The sequence below is a fragment of the Hyperolius riggenbachi genome, chromosome 2, assembly GCF_040937935.1.
Source record: "Hyperolius riggenbachi isolate aHypRig1 chromosome 2, aHypRig1.pri, whole genome shotgun sequence".
Taxonomy (NCBI): Eukaryota; Metazoa; Chordata; class Amphibia; order Anura; family Hyperoliidae; genus Hyperolius; species Hyperolius riggenbachi.
The window spans coordinates 215,439,864-215,461,558 of record NC_090647.1 but is presented as its reverse complement, the minus strand read 5'-3'; the positions used below and the strand labels follow the sequence as shown (position 1 = coordinate 215,461,558).

Sequence of the window (21,695 nt, the reverse complement as noted above, 5' to 3'; positions counted from 1 at the left end):
ATGGTATAAAATACTACAGTAGAATCTTATGGTATAGCAAACTCTATTTAGTAAACCTCTGGATATAGTAAACTCAGTATTCAGGTCCCAGATACTGCGTCTGTATAAATGTACAATGTATAACAAATCCTGATATAACTTCTGATATAGTAAACTACTTTTCCTGGTCCCTTGGAGTTTACTATAAAGGAATTCTACTGTATATGCATAGTTACAATACATACATCTCTTTCCTAGAACCATGTCATCCATCAAGGTAGAATGCGTTGTGACTGAAAGATACAGGATTGGAGAGTCTCCGGTCTGGAGGAGAAGGAAGGGCTGTTAGTGTACGTGGACATCACAGGACAGAAAGTCTGCCGTTGGAACCCCAGCACTAAGGAAATACAGACTCTGCCATTAGGTAAAACTCAGCATTTAGGCAGAACCACGATTTCTACTGAATTAGGCTAAAAATGGCCTGCCCCTAAAGGACCACATGGCCTAATGTACCCAGCAGTAAAATACATCAGCAGGGTCCAGCATGGTTCTTTTAAGTGAGCAAATATTTATTTTTCTGGTACAATATTTCGTTTTAAATATATCAGGGGGCTTAAAAACTTTCTGTTGAAGAGGAACTTACCACTGAAATTGTATAGCTGTGAAATACAGAATATAAATCTGAAGATTTCTCTTTTCAAGAAGTTGAGCATTGTTGACTCTCATACAGCAGTAGTTTTTGATGAACTGGTACCAATAACTTGCATTAACCCTCTAGACGATGCAATCTAACAGGCTTGTTTTAAAGGAGGAACAAGGTGGAGACATTGGGAAGAGGTGTCTACACTGGCAAAATCCTATTTAAAGAGTAATCGAGCCGAAGCTCGGGTACAAAATTAGATACTTACCTAAAGAGAGGGAAGCCTCAGGATCCTATTAAGGCTTCCCTCCCTGCTCTGATGCCCCCGTCGCTGAGCACGCCCCCCAGAAGATTAGCGACAATGCATCATATCAGGGCAGCGCAGCTCTTCTTCCTCTAGTGTGGCTGAGCAATACCTGACCCAGCCCTGCCGGTACTGCGCAGGCAGGCTCTGGTGGCTATTGCATGGCCACACTTCTGGAGGAAGAGCTGCGTGGCCCCAATGCGAAGAAAAGCTGCGCTCAGCAATGAGGGGTTTGAGATCAGAGATGGAAGCCTCAATAGGCTTCCTCTTAAGGTAACTATCTGATTTTGATCCCAAGCTTCAGCTTTAACCACTTCAGGACTCAGCATTTACCCCCCCCCCCCCCTTAAGGACCAGCGCTGATTTCTGAGATCTGTGCTGGGTGGGCTCTACAGCCCCCAGCACAGATCAAATAACAGGCAGAGCGACCAGATCGCCCCCCCTTTTTTCCCCACTAGGGGGATGATGTGCTGGGGGGGGTCTGATCGCTCCTGCCTGTGTGTGGCTGGTGGGGGGGGGCACCTCAAAGCCCCCTCCACCGCAGGATTCCCCTCTCCTCCCTCCCTTCCCCGAGATCGGAGGCTGCACAGGAACGGATCTGTCCTGTGCAGCCTCTAACAGGCTCCTGCCTGTCATGTAACAGCGATCCCCGGCCGCTGATTGGCCGGGGATCACTGATCTAGTACAACGCTGCTACTGTTAGCAGCGTTGTAAAAATGTAAACAAAGCGGATTATTTCCGCTTGTGTTTACATTTAACCTGCGAGCTGCGATCGGCAGCCCGCAGGCTATTCAAGGAGCCCCCCGCCGTGAATTGACAGGAAGCAGCCGCTCGCGTGAGCGGCTGGTTCCTGATTAATTAACCTGCAGCCGGCGTCGCAGATGTGCGTCACTGGTCCTGCAGCTACCACTTTGCCGACGTGCGTTATGAGTGCTGCGGTCGGCAAGTGGTTAAGGAGACGGCCTAAACCAAGATCACTTTAAGGAGATGGCCTAAACTGGCCCGTTTCGCTCTGACTTGGGCTATATGCTGTAGAAAATATGCTGTGGTGTTTGGTGGGAGCTTATTATTTTTGATATGTTTACACTAATGACTTGTCTACTTTGCTCCTGACAACTCCCATATTTGGGCGAAATCTGTTCATTTACGGTATATGTTAAGATATATTGGTGTAGGTGTAACTCTCCCCCTGTGTACTTAGCGTGCTGTTGGCTTTTCCCACGGTGACGAGCACGTTTGCATAGTACACAGGTGCAAACGCACACAGCTGCCCAACATCCAGATTTTTATGTATCACAGATATTAGACACAGACTTCCTCCCTTAACTATTGGGGGTTTCCTGTGGCCAGCCACTGAAACTCAGGGCAGATATTTACACAGACCAGATGCAGGGGGAGCTACAACCCATGCTGTAGAGACATTTAATGAGTTTGGGGGGGGATCAGCCAAGAACACCTCAGTGAGGTCCTTTGTTTAACCACTTAGGTCTATCTGGACGGATATATCTCTCTTACAGAATGAAAAATCATAAAATCACTGTGGCCATCTTGTGGCCAAATAGTAAAACTACATCTACATACATTTTTTTTTTTTTTTTTAAATACACATTAAATTACATTTAAAATTACCTGTTTACCTCCTCACTCCGAAAAACCCCAAATAAGATTTTTAATAAAAAAAAAAATAAAAAAATTACAATAAAAAAAACATAAATAGTTACCTAAGGGTCTGAACTTTTTTAATATGCATGGCCAGCGAGTATATTACTATAATTTTTTAAAATTATAAGCTTGTAAATAGTGATGGACGCAAATTGAAAAAATGCACCTTTTATTTCCAAATAAAATATTGACGCCATACATTGTTATAGGGACATAATTTAAATTGTGTAATGACCAGGACAAATGGGCATATAAAATACGTGGGTTTTAATTATGGTAGCATGTATTATTTTAAAGCTATAATGGATGAAATCTGAGAAATAATGAATTTTTTCCATTTTTTTTCTTAACCTTTTGCCGACCGTGTCACGCCGATGGATGTGGCCGCGGCGGCAGCCCCAGGACCGCCTAACGCAGATTGGCGTAAAGTCCTGGGGCTCTGTTTTGCAGGAGATCGCGCGCAGGCTGTGCGCGCATCTCCTGCTTGGGGGGCAGAGCTCCGCCCCGCCTTCAGTCTCTGAGCGGCTATTGCCGCTCGGGAGACTGTTAGACGGTGTAATCGCCGTCTATTTACATGTACAACGCTGCGATCGGCAGCAGCGCTGTACTGGGGACAACCGTGTCACACGGCTGTCCCCCTGGGGGACAAGAGAGCGATCGGCTCTCATAGGCGCAGCACCGTAATTGGCTAGCTGTGGGGAGGGAGGGAGAGAAGGGAATTAAAGAAACAGTTGTTTTTCTTAAAAAAGCACCAACAATAATATTGATTAAAAATAAATAAACATGGGGGGAGCGATCAGACCCCACCAACAGAGAGCTCTGTTGGTGGGGAGAAAAGGGGGGGGGAAATCACTTGTGTGCTGTGTTGTGCGGCCCTGCAGCTTGGCCTTAAAGCTGCACTGGCCAATTTTACTAAAAATGGCCTGGTCACTAGGGGGGGTTAGCCCTGCAGTCTTCAAGAGGTTAATATTCCCGTTAAAATGCATTTAGAAAAAAATAATTCTTAGCAATATGTACCACCCAAAGAAAGCCTAATTGGTGGTGGAAAAAACAAGGTATAGCTCAATTAATTGTGATACAGTGGGGTGCGAAAGTTTGTGCAACCTTGTTAATCGTGATGATTTTCCTGTATAAATCGTTGGTTGTTATGACAAAAAATTAAAAAATTTGTTTTAAATATATCATATAGGAGACACACACAGCAGTGGCGGACATACGGCCGTGCCGCCGCACGAGGGCCCCTGAAGTTCCGTTGCTTCAGGGGCCCATTAAGTATTTTTTTAATATATTTTTTTTTTGTTTCCCTGGGGGGCCCCAACTCATATCCTCCCTCCCTCCCTCACCTCGGGGGGCCCCCCTCCCGGTATGCGCGGAGGGAGAGCCGGAAAAAGAGGATGTCTCCGGGGCTCCAGGCAGGCGCTAGAGGCTCAGCCGCCGCTTGGTCTCCGATGTCTCCAACTCTATATACGGCTCGCTACTAAACCAGGAAGTAGCGAGCAGTATACAGAGTTGGAGACCAAGCGGCTGAGCCTCTAGCGCCTGCCTGGAGCCCCGGAGACTTCCTGTATTTGCCGCTCCCCCGTCGTGCATATTGGGAGGGGGGCCCCCCGAGGTGAGGAAGGGGGGGGGGGAGGATAGGAGTCGGGCCCCCCACCCGGATAGCTACCCACCCACCCGGCTACCTGCCTACCTACCCACCCAGCTACCTACCCACCCACCAAGCTTCCTACCTACCTACCCACCCGACTACCTAACCACCCACCAGGCTTCCTACCTACCTACCCACCCGGCTACCTAACCACCTACCCACCACCAGGCTTCCTACCTAACCACCCACCCGACTACCTAACCTCCCACCCAGCTACCTACCCACCTACCAGGCTTCCTACCTACCTACCCACCCGGCTACCTAACCACCTACCCACCCGGCTACCTACCCACCCACCAGGCTTCCTACCTACCTACCTACCCACCAGGCTTCCTACTTACCTACCCACCAGGCTTCCTACCTACCCACCCGGCTACCTACCCACCCACCAGACTTCCCACCTACCTCCCCATCTGGCTACCTAACCACCTACCCACCCGGCTACCTACCCACCCACCAGGCTTCCTACTTACCCACCCGGCTACCTACCCACCCACCAGGCTTCCTACCTAACCACCCACCCGATTACCTAACCACCCACCAGGCTTCCTACCTACCTACCCACCCGACTACCTAACCACCTACCCACCCGGCTACCTACCCACCCACCAGGCTTCCTACCTACCTACCCACCCGACTAACCACCTACCAGGCTTCCTACCTACCTACCCACCCGGCTACCTGACTACCTAACCACCCACCCGGCTACCTACTCACTCACCAGGCTTCCTACCTACCTACCCACCCGGCTACCTAACCACCTACCCACCCACCAGGCTTCCTACCTACCTACCCACCCGGCTACCTACCTACCCACCCGGCTACCTACCCACCCACCAGGCTTCCCACCTACCTACCCACCCGGCTACCTAACCACCTACCCACCCGGCTACCTACCCACCCACCAGGCTTCCTACCTACCTACCCACCCGACTACATAACCACCCACCAGGCTTCCTACCTACCTACCCACCCGGCTACCTAACTACCTAACCACCCACCCGACTACCTAACCACCCACCCGGCTACCTACCCACCCACCAGGCTTCCTACCTACCTACCCACCCGGCTACCTAACCACCTACCCACCTACCCACCCGGCTACCTACCCACCCACCAGGCTTCCTACCTACCCACCCACCAGGCTTCCCAGCTACCTACCCACCCGGCTACCTAACCACCTACCCACCCGGCTACCTACCCACCCACCAGGCTTCCTACCTACCCACCCGGCTACCTACCCACCCACCAGGCTTCCTACCTACCCACCCGGATACCTTCCCACCCACCAGGCTTCCTACCTACCCACCCGGCTACCTACCCACCCACCAGGCTTCCTACCTAACCACCCACCCACCCAACTACCTAACCACCCACCCGGCTACCTACCCACCCACCCGGCTACCTACCTACCTACCCACCCGGCTACCTACCTACCTACCTACCCACCCGGCTACCTAACCACCTACCCACCCGGCTACCTACCCACCCACCAGGCTTCCTACCTACCTACCCACCCGGCTACCTACCCACCCACCAGGCTTCCTACCTACCTACCACCCGGCTACCTAACCACCTACCCACCCGGCTACCTACCCACCCACCAGGCTTCCTACCTACCCACCCGGCTACCTACCTACTCACCCACCCACTTACCCACCCACCAGGCTACCTATCCACCCAACCACCCATGAGAGCTGCGCGCCGGATGGAGGCTGGGACAGGAGGTCTGCTGCTGCAGGTGAGTAAATGTTTTTGTTTTTTTATTTATATTAGCAGGTGTATGTTCTGGGCAGGTCTGCCACATGATTGCATGTATTTTCTGCGCAAATCTGCCGACTTGATTGCACGTATTTTCTGGGCATATCTGCCGACTTGATTGCACGTATTTTCTGGGCATATCTGCCGACTTGATTGCACGTATTTTCTGGGCATATCTGCCGACATGATTGCACGTATTTTCTGGGCATATCTGCCGACATGATTGCACGTATTTTCTGGGCATATCTGCCGACATGATTGCACATATTTTCTGGGCATATCCGCCGACTTGATTGCACGTATTTTCTGGGCATATCTGCCGACTTGATTGCACGTATTTTCTGGGCATATCTGCCGACTTGATTGCACGTATTTTCTGGGCATATCTGCCGACTTGATTGCACGTATTTTCTGGGCATATCTGCCGACTTGATTGCACGTATTTTATGGGCATATCTGCCGACTTGATTGCACGTATTTTATGGGCATATCTGCCGACATGATTGCACGTATTTTATGGGCATATCTGCCGACATGATTGCACGTATTTTATGGGCATATCTGCCGACATGATTGCACGTATTTTATGGGCATATCTGCCGACATGATTGCACGTATTTTATGGGCATATCTGCCGACATGATTGCACGTATTTTATGGGCATATCTGCCGACATGATTGCACGTATGTTCTGGGCATATCTGCCGACATGATGTGTATTTTCTTGAGAAAACCTGCACAATTATGTGAATTTTCTGGGGAAAACTTGGGCCCACTGTTTTTGTGTTGCACTTTTCAAGGGAACCTGAGGTGAGAATAATCTTGAGGCTGCCATATTTCTCTCCTTTTAAGCAATATCAGTTGCCTGGTCCTCTGCCTCTTATTCTTTCAACCGAGACCCTGAACAAGCATGCAGCAGGTCAGGGGTTTCTAAAAACATTGTCAGAACTGAGAAGATTAGCTGCATGCTTGTTGCTGAAGATTAGCTGCATGCTTGTTGCTGGTGTAATTCAGTTTATTACTGCAGCTAAATAGATCAGCAGGGCCGCCAGGCAACTAGTATTGTTTAAAAGGAAATAAACCCTCACCCCGGGTTCGCTTTAAGTTACAGTTAGCTCCGCCCTCATCCGGTCATTGCCACGCCCATTTTTTGCCGCGCAGGTTCTATCCACACCTATTCTTTGCAAAGCACGCCGCAGGTTGTAGCCACGCCCATTTTTTGCGGCGCCGCGCAAACGTAGGGGCCCACAATTGCAATTTTGCACAGGGGCCCACTGCTGGCTGTGTCCGCCACTGACACACAGTGATATTTGAGAAGTGAAATTAAGTTTATTGGATTTACAGAAAGTGTGCAATAATTGTTTAAACAAAAAGGCAGATGCATACATTTGGGCACTGTTGTCATTTTATTGATACCAAAACCTTTAGAACTAATTATTGGAACTCAAATTGGCTTGGTAAGCTCAGTGACCCCTGACCTACATACACAGGTGAATCCAATTATGAGAAAGAGTATTTAAGCGGGTCAATTGTAAGTTTCCCTCCTCTTTTAATTTTCTCTGAAGAGTAGCAACATGGGGGTCTCAAAACAACTCTCAAATGACCTGAAGACAAAGATTATTCACCATCATGGTTTAGGGTAAGGATACAGAAAGCTGTATCAAAGATTTCAGCTGTCTGTTTCCACAGTTAGGACATATTGAGGAAATGGAAGACCACAAGCTCAGTTCACGTTAAGGCTTGAAGTGGCAGACCACGAAAAATATCAGATAAACAGAAGTGACGAATGGTGAGAACAGTTAGATTCAGCCTACAGATCAGCACCAAAGACCTACAACATCATCTTGCTGCAGATGGAGTCACTGTGCATCGTTCAACCATTCGGTGCACTTTACACAAGGAGATGCTGTATGGGAGAGTGATGCAGAGGAAGCCTTTTCTCTGCCCACAGCATAAACAGAGCTGCTTGTGGTATGCTAAAGCACATTTGGACAAGCCAGCTTCATTTTGGAATAAGGTGCTGTGAACTGATGAAACTAAAATTGAGTAATTTGGCCTAACAAGGGGCGTTATGCATGGAGGAAAAACACAGCATTCCAAGAAAAACCTCCTACCTACAGTAAAATGTGATGGTGATTCCATCATGCTGTGGGGCTGTGTGGCCAGTGCAGGGACTGGGAATCTTGTCAAAGTTGAGGAATGCATGAATTCCACTCAGTATCAGCAGATTCTGGAGACCAATGTCCAGGAATCAGTGACAAAGCTGAAGCTGCGCCGGGGCTGGATCTTTCAACAAGACAAAGACCATAAACACTGCTCAAAATCCACTAAGGCATTCATGCAGAGGAACAAGTACAACGTTCTGCAATGGCCATCTCAGTCCCCAGACCTGAATATAATTGAAAATCTGTGGTGTAAGTTAAAAAGAGCTGTCCATGCTCGGAAGCCACCAAACCTGAATGAATTAGAGATGTTTTGTAAAGAGGAATGGTCCAAAATACCTTCAACCAGAATCCAGACTCTCATTGGAACCTACAGTAAGTGGTTAGAGGCTGTAATTTCTGCAAAAGGAGGATCTACTAAATATTGATTTCATTTCTTTTTGTGGTGCCTACATTTATGCACCTGCCTAATTTTGTTTAAACAATTATTGCACACTTTCTGTAAATCCAATAAACTTTATTTCACTTCTCAAATATCACGGTGTGTGTCTCCTAAATGATATATTTAACTGACAACGATTTACACAGGAAAATCATGACGATTAACAAGGTTGCCCAAACTTTCGCACCCCACTGTAGGTATAGTGATAAAGTTATTGGCGAATGAATGGGAGGTGAAAGTTGCTTGGATGCATAAGGGGAAAGACACTGTAGGCTGTAGTGGTTAATTATTCTAATGAGCTAATCATATGGGCTTTTTTTATTCTGTGTATACACGTTTTTTTAGCATGACAGTAAAAGTTATGTAGACATTTAGTTACCCTCAGGGATTTGTCCTTAGGACCATGTGACATATCATTTCCTGGTACTGATTTTCAGTGTTGTTGCATCTTTTATAGCTCAGGCTTTCCTCGTCCTCGTTTAAAAGGTCATAGAACTATGTGAGCTTATATGGTATACAGATGATCTCTCTCTCTCTCTCTCTCTCTCTCTCTCTCTCTCTGCAGAGGAACCAATTGGCTCTGTTGCTCTTCGGAAGTCAGGAGGCTATGTGATTGCTGCAGGCACCACATTTTCTGCTGTGAATTGGCAAGACCAATCCGTGACCCCTCTTGCACGAGTAGATGAGGATAAGCCCAACAACCGTTTCAATGATGGAAAAGTTGATCCAGAAGGAAGATTTCTTGCAGGTATGATTTACGTTCTATTTTCCTGTCCTTAATATGACTAGAGATGAGAGATTTGTTCTACAGAAATAGTTTTTGAGGTGAATCAATGGAGATTCTTCATCAATTAGTCACAGTCATGAGGCCAAGCCTCTATTCTGCTTCCAGTGTAGGCTAAAGCAGGAGAAAAAATGCATCAACCAGCCAATGAGGTATACAAATCAACGAATGATACCTAAGGAAGAATTCTGTAAAGTAAATTGCTAATCTCTAAATATTACATATTGATAAAGAGCTGTACTAAAAATACTACCTTGACTGACATGCACAACCAACAGGCTTCCCATTAACTCATCCAAAGAAGATGTGAGTCTAGAGCAGTGGTCCTCAAACTAAGGCCCGTGGGCCGAATGTACCCCTCTGAGGCTTTTTTACCGAGCCCCCCCCACACACACACAATATGTATTATAGATGTGGTCAGCTACATCTTTAAATATTGGTGGTCCGCATATAGAATGAAGCCAAAAAGCAGTAATTCACTGGTTTCCAATCAGATTCCACATCAGGTGACACTGTTGTCCAATTGGACTGCAGGTTGTCACCTGGGTATGCTTCACTGTCTGGCCCGCAAAGATTTCTACATCATTTTATGTATACTCCGGCCCCCCAGCAGTCTGAAGTATGTTGACCCGGCACTCGACCCAAAACATTTGGGGACCCCGGTCTAGAGGTACTCTTTAAACACAAAATGCTGATATCTATCATCCCAGCACAAATGGTATATAGACCATGTTCACACCATCAAGTTGTAAACAGCTGAGATGGCTTCAAAAGAATTCTACAAACCAGAGGCACATATCAATACACATTGAAAACTAGTGATGAAGCCATGATCTCTTCAGCTAGAAAGGCCAGTCATAAAGTGCATATCTGTCATAACTTCAGATTGGTAAGGTGTCCAAATATACAGTTGTTCCAAGTTGCTTTACACTCTAATCACAATCATTTCAAATAAAGCGTAAGTGCCAAATGCACCATTTGGATGTTGTCAAATGAAAAACGATGGTTTCGCCAGAACATAGCTGGATAGTCGTTTATTCTCTTGCAAATAGTTCTAACTAGTAGAGTTTAATCGTCCCATTTGCATTTCCTTATCCAGTTCACTTAAAAAAAATAAGGCACAAAATGTAAACCTGAATTAAGGCACAGGCATAAGAGGTTTGTGGGAGGGGTAGGAGTCCGATCAGCGCTGAAGTGATTCTGAGTGCTTCAGCTCTGTGTCTGTCTGTCTGGATGGAGGGTGGAATCATGTACCCCTTAAAGCAGGGGTCCCCAACCACCGGGCCGCGACCCACTGCCGGTCCGTTGGCAGTCTCCTACTGGGCCGCGGCGTGTCTGACCTCTCGCCCCTCCCCCCGCGGTCACCGCTCCTGTTACCTTATGAGCGGCGGCCGCTTCCTTCCTTATAGTCCCCCAGGCGCCGCTCTCCTCTTATCGGCAGCATCTTACAGCAGCGCGTATTGCGGGAAGGGAAGGAAGCGCATCAGCGGCTTCCTGTAGCGGCGATATGCATCGTCGTTACCATGGGAACCGCTGACGCGCTTCCTTCCCTCCTTACAGCAGTCGCAATACGCGCTGCTGTAAGATGCTGCCGATAAGAGGAGAGCGGCGCCTGGGGGACTATAAGGAAGGAAGCGGCCGCCGCTCATAAGGTAACAGGCGCGCGGCCGTTTGGGGAGAGGGGCACTACCTACACACCCACCCATACTAGGGCGCTACACTGGGCACTCACCTAGCTATACTGGGGCGCCATACTGGGGAACTATACTAGCCATACTGGGGCGCTATACTGGGGCAAAATACTAGCTATACTGGGGCACTATACTGGCTGCACTGGGCACTATACTAGCTATACTGGGGCACACTACTGGCTGTACTGGGCACTGTACTAGCTATACTGGGGCACTATACTGGCTGTACTGGGCACTGTACTAGCTATACTGGGGCACTATACTGGCTGTACTGGGCACTGTACTAGCTATACTGGGGCACTATACTGGCTGTACTGGGGCACTATACTGGCTATACTGGGGCACTATACTGGGCACCATACTCGCTGTACTGGGCACTATACTAGCTATACTGGGGCACTATACTGGCTGTACTGGGCACTATACTGGCTGTACTGGGCACTATACTAGCTATACTGGGGCACCATACTGGCTGTACTGGGCACTATACAAGCTATACTGGGGCACTATACTAGCTATACTGGGGCACTATACTGGCTACACGGGGCACTATACTGGCTACACTGGGGCACTATACTGGCTATACTGGGGCACTATACTGGGGCAACTATACTAGCCATACTGGGGCAACTAAACTCCCTATCTCCCTATACTGGGGCAACAACCCCCCCCCCCCCCAACCCACTGCATATGACACTGTCCACTAGGTCGCGCATCGCCGACGACCTCCCCCCCCCCCCCCCCCCCCCCCAGTCCCCAGAGAAAAATTTGGTCAGAAAGCGGTCCCCGAGCCGGAAAAGGTCGGGGACCCCTGCCTTAAAGGACTTCCGAGGCGAATAGGGTAAAAGAGATTTTACTCACCTGGGGCTTCTTCCAGCCCATAGCAGCTGCCTCAAACCCTCGCCGCAGCCCCAGTCCTCCATGTTGTCCCACTGGCCGTCTGTGAGCACTGCGACCCCGCCAGCAGGTTGGGTCTTCTGCGCCTGCACGGGCATTTGTGCCCGCGCGTCCACGTCATCTGCCGCGTAATGCACCTGTGCACAACTACTGCGCGCACCAGATGACATGGATGCGTGGGCGTGAATGCAGGCAGAGAAGACTCGACCCGCCAGCGGGGTTGCGATGTTCATGGGTGGCCGGCGGGACAACGCGGAGGACCGGGGCTGCGGCGATGGGCTGGAAGAAGCCCCAGGTGAGTAAAATCTTTTTCCCTTTTCACCTCGGAAGTGCTTTAAGATGAAGACCCTAGGAGGTGGGAATGGGGAAAAGGCTTGGAGGGGAGTACACAGATAAGTTAGTTACGAGGGAGGGATGGCCTGGTTAGAAAAAAAGAAAAGTGGAAATGGACTTTATAGGGACTTTGTACTGGATCTATGCTTATGAATTTACTGTTCTATCTTGAAGCACAATTGTTTAATAAAAGGACAGATGCTGTTCTTATTCCCAATTCTTTTCTTCTGTCTTTAATAAAGCTACATACAAATTGAGTTCTATTGAGCACTGGAGTGGATTGTGTCACAGCTGAACTTTCTGACTCCCATGTAATAAATTCTCAGCCCCACCAAAAGGCGCATGCTGTCTGGTCTTTCAAAGCACACTAGAGAAGGCAGCATGCGTTATCATAAGGAAGTGGCAGAACAGAGATTGCTGGGAGTTTACAATCCGACTGGAGACCCTTCATTGATATTAATTGTTATACAGTATTTCCTATTGCCTAAAATAAAATATTAAATTCATTCTATCTGAGCATTTTTGTAGAGTGCTAAACAATACATATGGTTGTTTGTTAGAGCAGCAGGGACAGCAATACTTTCCCAGGGAAAAAACAAAAAACAAATATATATACAGTATGTATGTACACACACACACACACACACACACACACACACACACACACACACACACACACACACACACACACACACACACACACACACACACACACACACACACACACACACACACACACACACACACACACACACACACACACACACACACACACACACACACACACACACACACACACACACACACACACACACACACACTTGTTCTACTTACATAACACTGGGGAATACCAGTGATCCATCATACCCTGGTCACTGCTTTTTCATCCGGGTACCTTCAGGCTGCAGGTGCCATCTACACTAAAACGTTGTGGCATTGCAACTCCTTTTTCCCCTCTGCTGTCAACCTCCTAAACTCGCTGAAATGAACTACCTAGTATAAGCTTATGTTGTATCTGAATCTGTATACTGTTTACTGAATTCTAATCCTACTTTGTAACCCTGTTTTGTATTTACTTTGCACTATTGATTTGCACTCCTGTTTCTGCATGCTCTGTTATTTGTTGTTAATTTTGTACCTCTTGTGTCTACTATGAGCAATTGTAATGTGCCAACCCCAATTCCCGCCACGTCCCAGTCGTGCTGGGTGAATAAATTCTTTCTGATTTTTTTTTCCTGATATGTATTGTACTTTCCATGTTTTCATTTCAGTAAGTGTTCATTAGTAAATAAAGAGAAAACTGTTCTTGGCATTCTCATTTTTACTTCTTCTGACTGAAGCCAATCCTGATGTCATTTCCTCCCTCGCTCTTTTTTTTTTCTCCTAGAAACTTTATAGGGACTTTGTACTGGATCTATGCTTATGAATTTACTGTTCTATCTTGAAGCACAATTGTTTAATAAAAGGACAGATGCTGTTCTTATTCCCAATTCTTTTCTTCTGTCTTTAATAAAGCTACATACAAATTGAGTTCTATTGAGCACTGGAGTGGATTGTGTCACAGCTGAACTTTCTGACTCCCATGTAATAAATTCTCAGCCCCACCAAAAGGCGCATGCTGTCTGGTCTTTCAAAGCACACTAGAGAAGGCAGCATGCGTTATCATAAGGAAGTGGCAGAACAGAGATTGCTGGGAGTTTACAATCCGACTGGAGACCCTTCATTGATATTAATTGTTATACAGTATTTCCTATTGCCTAAAATAAAATATTAAATTCATTCTATCTGAGCATTTTTGTAGAGTGCTAAACAATACATATGGTTGTTTGTTAGAGCAGCAGGGACAGCAATACTTTCCCAGGGAAAAAACAAAAAACAAATATATATACAGTATGTATGTACACACACACACACACACACACACACACACACACACACACACACACACACACACACACACACACACACACACACACACACACACACACACACACACACACACACACACACACACACACACACACACACACACACACACACACACACACACACACACACACACACACACACACACACACACACACACACACACACACACACACACACTTGTTCTACTTACATAACACTGGGGAATACCAGTGATCCATCATACCCTGGTCACTGCTTTTTCATCCGGGTACCTTCAGGCTGCAGGTGCCATCTACACTAAAACGTTGTGGCATTGCAACTCCTTTTTCCCCTCTGCTGTCAACCTCCTAAACTCGCTGAAATGAACTACCTAGTATAAGCTTATGTTGTATCTGAATCTGTATACTGTTTACTGAATTCTAATCCTACTTTGTAACCCTGTTTTGTATTTACTTTGCACTATTGATTTGCACTCCTGTTTCTGCATGCTCTGTTATTTGTTGTTAATTTTGTACCTCTTGTGTCTACTATGAGCAATTGTAATGTGCCAACCCCAATTCCCGCCACGTCCCAGTCGTGCTGGGTGAATAAATTCTTTCTGATTTTTTTTTCCTGATATGTATTGTACTTTCCATGTTTTCATTTCAGTAAGTGTTCATTAGTAAATAAAGAGAAAACTGTTCTTGGCATTCTCATTTTTACTTCTTCTGACTGAAGCCAATCCTGATGTCATTTCCTCCCTCGCTCTTTTTTTTTCTCCTAGAAACTTATCTAGATTGCTTTGCAAACGCGTGAGCACAGCATAGATTTCAGCAGCTTCTGCCTTCTCAGCCTCGTGTCACACTGAACTGCCTTCAGCCAATCACTGAGAAGCAGGAATGTGGGAGGGGAGATGAAAAGCTTCCTACTCCTTGGCAATGTACCAAATGGAGCCAGGCTGACAGTTAAGACTTATTACAGCAGAAACATTTATGATTAGATTTGAATACGTGGAATGCAGGGGCAGGTTGCAGGCTGTATAATAAACACAGGGTAAATAGAATTTGATTTTGTGGCTGACAATCCCAATGTAATAACTGTTCATTTCCTATAGGAACTATGTCCCAGGAAATCCGCCCTGCTGTTGTAGAGAGAAACCAAGGCTCACTGTATACTCTGTATCCTGACCACTCGGTGGTGAAACACTTTGATATGGTGGATATTTCAAATGGAATAGATTGGTCTTTGGATCACAAAACCCTCTACTACATAGACAGCCTTTCCTACGCTGTTGATGCATTGGACTATGATATAAAAACAGGGAAAACTTGTAAGTTTGATTCTTTTTTTTTCATGTTGTATTTTAAAAATTTGCAGCCTACATAAATGATGTTTTCTTTGTTTTAAGAGTGATGGGACCTTATTCAATTCAAGTTCTCTCCTAGGTGATATTTTCACACCTTATTAAAAAAATGCCTTTTAAGCCATCAGCAAGCAAGAAAATACTCAGGATAATCTTTTTCACCTACTTTTTGATTTTTTTTTTCAATTTTAGAGTTCTGAAAACTTTTTTTTCAGAACAAAACAGAAGATTAAAAATGATCTCCTAGGAGAAAACTTGGGCGAAAGAGTGAATTAAGTAAGGGCCAGTGTGTCTTCTTTCTGCCTCTGTAAGTTTTAGGCTAGGTTCACAGTGGTCAGTTGTATAATGAACGCGTTATAATGACTGTGAACTGCAGTGGAGACTGAACATAGTCTTTAATAGAAAACCTGCATGCAGCGAGTTAGAATAACGCGATCAGTTACTGTGAACAGGTCCATAGAATTGTATGGGCAGTGAGTTGACATGCAGATTTATCCTGCAATGCAACTGACCACTGTGAACAGGGCCTTAGAGTAGGCAAGTGCCTGTCTTCCATGAACTAGCAAAGAATAACTGCATGAATTGTTTGAGTCTCTTTTTTTTTTAAAAGAATAAAAATAATGTTCCAAGTAGATTTGGTCCCCAAGCAAGTAACAAAGCCAGTCCCAGGCAACATTTTATTTTGTAGGATGGCACATTCAATGTTTTACCTAAAGCTTCAGGGCTTTTCATTTCTGTGATTTTTTTTTTTAGCTAGTGTGCAGTTTAATGCTGGGCATACACGGTGCGCTTATGTGCCGGAATCGAGCCGCTGGCTCGATGTCGGCGCGTCCCCGCTCCTCCACACGGGTGTGTGGATCGATTCCCGCTCGTCCCCGTGGGCGCTTCTTATCTGCCGCTCGTTTTTTTCTATTGTTCGGGGATCAAGTGCAGAATCGATCCGCCGCGGTGATCGGACACGTCGGATATCATCAATCGAGCCATCAGCGGCTCGATTGATAAGAATAAACAAACCATGTATGCCCAGCATTAGGGAGACTAGCACTGAAATATTTCTGATGCACAGCACCTCATAATCTACATAAGTATTATGACTTTCTTTCTGATTTTGGAAAACCAACTGTGAAGTGTGGTGGCTGCAGTATAAGATGTAGTGGAATAGTGACTTACATTTACTTTTGTCTTTTTCTATTCTACACCACTGGTATATGTAATATTTTATTTTAAAATTCTTTCATTATGCTATAAAATGATATGGTTCTCAACATTGGCTTTTCTTGCACAGCAAACCGCCGCCATGTCTACAACTTGCAGAAGGATGAAGGGATTCCGGATGGCATGTGCATCGATGTGGAGGGGAAACTTTGGGTTGCTTGCTATAGTGGAGGACGTGTCATCCGTATAGATCCTGAAGTTGGTAAGATGAATATGTACACTTTTTTTTTTTGTCTGTTCATTTTGATCTAGCTGCAGCGATACTATACTGTGTCCATATCAACCGAATGTGAACAAATCAATCTGTATTGTAGGCAAGGTAATCCAAACTGTGAAACTCCCAGTGGATAAGACAACATCTTGTTGTTTTGGAGGAAAAGACTATTCCGAGATGTATGTGACATCCGCTTGTGACGGGATGGACGAGGAGTATATCAAACGTCAGCCTCAGTCCGGAGGTTTATACAAGGTACTTGGAGTTTGAGTTTTTTGTTGATGCTTTATAGGTTATAATATTACAGGGAAGGCAGTGCAGGCAGACAAACAAGAGAGCCTAGTCTGCTATAAAGAATTCTTACCTATGGAATGTCACCATTTTTCATAGCTTCATTTACAGTGGCTTATATCTGAAGTATGGAGACTATGACCCAAAGGAATACTCAAGGCAGAGGACTACTGAGTTACATAGGCTGGGCAAAGCATATTTTAATACTTTTAAATTGACCATGTAAAGTAGTGGCGCTGGTGCTGTAACTTCTACCACGGGCCCATTTCTGTGCAGACATGGAACCACAGGGGAGACAGTGTGTGTGTTTCCTAGAGGTAAACTGTGAATTCAGTGCCAGCATCCTATTGTTACATATCATAACACTTACTGGGTGGGTGTCCCCCTGAGCCAAACCCGCGAAAGCGAGGCCAATGGACATCCCTGAATGTTCCTCACAAAAGTGGTTTATGGGTTGGAGATACTCCCTCCCAAAGGAGGACATAGGTAACAGTGGCTACACTGGTTGCCTATAGAGTAAATCAATGAGCTTGAGTCTTTCTGAATGATATGTCAAGTCCTCCTGTCTGATGTAATGTGTTATAGGAGAAAATGAAAACAAATATCTGTCAGCTCCTTTTCTCCACTTACTAAACTAGGGAGTGTCTCTTAAGTGACAGCGTCTTCCCTAGGGCAGTTTCTAGGCTACAGAGCAAGGGTGTACAAATTGCATGCCCCTTCACACCCTGCCCCCCCAACCCGTAGGTTCAGGTACATTGTTGAAATATGATAGCCAGAGGTGCCCCCACAGTATTAGGTTGCCCCCAATATAGCTAGCTGGAAGCCCCCAGAATTAGCCAGCTGAAACCCCCCATATAGGTAGCCAGTGGATCCCCCCGTATTAATTAGCCAGATGCAGCTACCCCCAGCATAGGTAGCCACGGGAGCCACCAATATTAGTCTGATGCAGCCCCCCAGTAAAGCTAGCTAGGTAGCCACAAGAGCCAGAAATATTAGGTAGTCTGATGCAGTCCCCCCCCCCCGCCCAGTATAGGTAGCCACAAGAGCCCTTTAGTATCAGGTAGCCAGATGCAGCCCCTCCTCTGCCAGTATAAGATGCTCCCTCCCCCGTGAAGGTAGTCAGGGAGCCGACTTTGTAGGTAGCCAAGGAGCCCATGTTGTAGGTAGCTAGAGAGCAACCCCATTGCCATAGAGCCCCCTCATTAGGTGACCAGAGAGCACCCCCCACCCATTTGGTGGCCCCCCATTTAGGTAGCCAAAGAGAAGTGTGTGTGTGTGTGTGGTTACATTATATTGTGCAGCGGACTACGTTATATCACCTTGCTGAGATTATTGCATACTCCCTAGTCCCTTGTGTTCCATCTCAAAGAAACTATAACAATTTAGTAACTATTATAACTGCTACTATCAGACAGAATGCAAGGGACCAGGAAATAAGAACATGTGGCCTGTGGATCTCAGTAAGGTGAGTTAATGTAACCTGTTCTATATGCAACGCCTCTCCCGTGCATCCTGGGCAATGCCCTGCCTCGCCTGTCCCTAGAAATGGGCCTGCCTGATACCTTACTTTATTACAATAACTTCATGTGAGGAAATGTTGGCTTGTGACAAAAAAAGATGTACAGTCAGACCATGCAGAGTGAACCTGAGTAGTACATGACGAGAGTAAGCGTTCATCAGGATAGGTCCTTCTTACAAGTACTGCAAATAGTTTTACTGCAATGCAGAACGTATTTGATCTGTAAGAGATCACATAACCTATGACATGTTTTTTTCAACAGATTACTGGGCTTGGAGTGAAAGGAATTCCACCAACTGAATTTGCAGGTTAAATAAAACAAACTGTCTATACCAGTCAGACATCAGTCACTCTGTAAATGTTTTCTTTTGCAAAACCTATTGTACAAACTTCATTTTGTTATAAAGAATGGTAATAAAAGAATGTGTGTCTGTCTTACTTAGGTTTATTACAATATCATAGCCAATCTCACTGAGGGCTAGTTCACACCAAATATCGCTAAGTGTAATTGCAAACGCTTAGCTCTTTTTGTAGCAATTTGCTGTAGAGATTCCCGGCATGTGCCTAGTGATTTTCTATTTATGCCTAATGATTTTGGAGTGTTTGCGTTTATCGATTTCATAGTTCTAGTGCCAAAACAGTAAGTACACTTTGACCTAGAAGTAAACAGCTTTTGGCAAAAAAACGCTTTGAAAATTGCTATTCAGCAATTATTTTTTAAGCAATTTTACATTTTTCCTATTCTTAACATTGTGGTGTAATCGTTTCCAAAACGCTACAGTACCCGCGTTTGTGTTTGGAAAAAACTTGCATTGCTCTGGTGTGAACTAGTCCATAGAAACACATTAGCCAAGAGCTTTTCAAAACTCTAGCGCTTTTGAAAGCATTCAGAAGTGCTCTCAGTGTGAACCAGCCCTCATTGTAGAAGATGTTTTTTTTTTTTTCCCCTCCTTTCCTACACTTGATATACAAGGCCTGTATTATTATGTGAACAAATATTAACTATACTGAAGACAAATCTTAACCATTTCTAAACCGGGCGGCTCTAGCTTTAAGACCAGAGTTTTTAGTACTGTGATTGGCTCACAGCAACCTCCTGACCGTCTACTGTCAGCTTGACAGCAGAGCGAGCGGGTGCAGTGGTGGGAACAGCGAGAGCAACAAGACCACGTAGTGGTAATGATTGAAATTTACGCACTGGCAGGTATAACTGCATGTAAACAGGGCATAGATTTCAATTGTCAAGGTCGGGAAGAAAACATATGAGGGTCCATGAGAGCTGCCATTATTAAAGAGACTCTGTAACATGAAAAAGATCCCCTGGGGGGTACTCACCTCGGGTGGGGGAAGCCTCCGGATCCTAATGAGGCTTCCCACGCCATCCTCTGTCCCACGGGGGTCTCGCTGCAGCCCTCTGAACAGCCGGCGACAGGCCCGACTGTAATTTCAATATTTACCTTTGCTGGCTCCAGCGGGGGCGCTGTGGCTGCTTTCCTCTCCGAACTACACGGAAATACCCGATCTAAGTCGGGTCCGCTCTACTGCGCAGGCGCCGGAAACTTGCGCCTGCGCAGTAGAGCAGACCCGACGGCGATCGGGTATTTCCGTGTAGTTCGGAGCCGACAGCCGTCAGAGCGCCTGCGCAGAAGCCAGGAAGGTAAATATTACGTCACGGCTGCACGGAGGGCTGCAGCGAGACCCCCGTGGGACAGAGGACGGCGTGGGAAGCCTCATTAGGATCCAGAGGCTTCCCCCACCCGAGGTGAGTACCCCCCAGGGGATTTTTTGAGGTTACAGATCCTCTTTAACTACTAGTGATGGTCAATGAAGTGCAAATAATACCAACATGCAAACTGTAAGCAGCTTGGAATTGGGTTAATCAGATGCACTTCCTGTCAATTTTCATTGGCCCAAGAATTACCGTATTTGCATCTCACTGACCATCTCTATTAGGGCTAGTTCACTCTGGACACTTATATAGCATTTCTTTCCAGCGTTTCTGATCACTGGTGATAAGCTAAATCACTGGAAAAGTGTTACAGCAATGTATTTCAATGGTTGTGTTCACATTTGAGCGATTTGCAATTTTGTAAAGTTGGTAATTTATGCCCTATTTGCACTAAAGGTGCCCAAATAGGGAGTATATAAATGTCCATTTTGCAGGAAGCTATTGGCACAGCTTATGAAAAAGAACATAAATTGCTGAAGCAAAGAAAAATCCTCTTCTATCATCACTAACATTTTGAAGGAAGTCTAAAGCTGGCCACTAACGGTCCAATTTCTAGCGAAAAATCGTTCGAGCGATCAGAAATTCTGATCGGATGAAAAATCGTTCACTAAACCATCAACTAACCAATCATTGCTTCCTATCTATCACGACCACCAAGAAAATCCAAATTTTCGTTCAACGAAAATTCATTCGGGCGACATTTTTTTCACTCGTTCATAATCGATTGTGTCCACCAATGGAGATTATTTACAACCAATCCGATCAGAATTTCTGATCGCTCGAAGATTTTTCGCTAGAAATTGGACCGTTAGTGGCCAGCTTAAGAATAAATAACGTTGAATGGATTCTGGTTATTTTTAAACCTGAAAAACCTGTTTTCCCAGCCTAGCCACAGGCCTAGGGAATAGACGGGCTTTCTATCCAGAAAGTAACTTTTGAGATCAGGCCGAAAAACTGATTGCTTTACTTCTTTTACTAATATTATAAATGCGAAAATTTGGATGTTTGTTACCGTACTCAATGACGCAAAAATGGCTGAAAGGATTTGAATAAAATTTGGCACACACATAGTACATTACTTGGAATAAAATATAGGATACTTTTTATCCCCATAACCAAAAAGTGGGCATAGACAAATACAAATTTCACTGGGAAAATGTAAACAGCAGCCATT

At 45.8% G+C, this 21,695-nt stretch overlaps 1 protein-coding gene across 1 annotated transcript; it reads left to right on the top strand.

The window, feature by feature from the left end:
* The first annotated feature begins 240 nt into the window (after positions 1-240).
* RGN (regucalcin) lies at positions 241-19,215 on the top strand. The gene is given in 7 exon segments (XM_068265272.1): positions 241-305; positions 308-403; positions 9,164-9,346; positions 15,305-15,520; positions 16,839-16,970; positions 17,083-17,237; positions 19,055-19,215. Coding segments are annotated over 7 exon segments (897 nt in total). The 5' UTR covers position 241; the 3' UTR covers positions 19,106-19,215.
* Positions 19,216-21,695: the final 2,480 nt, after the last annotated feature.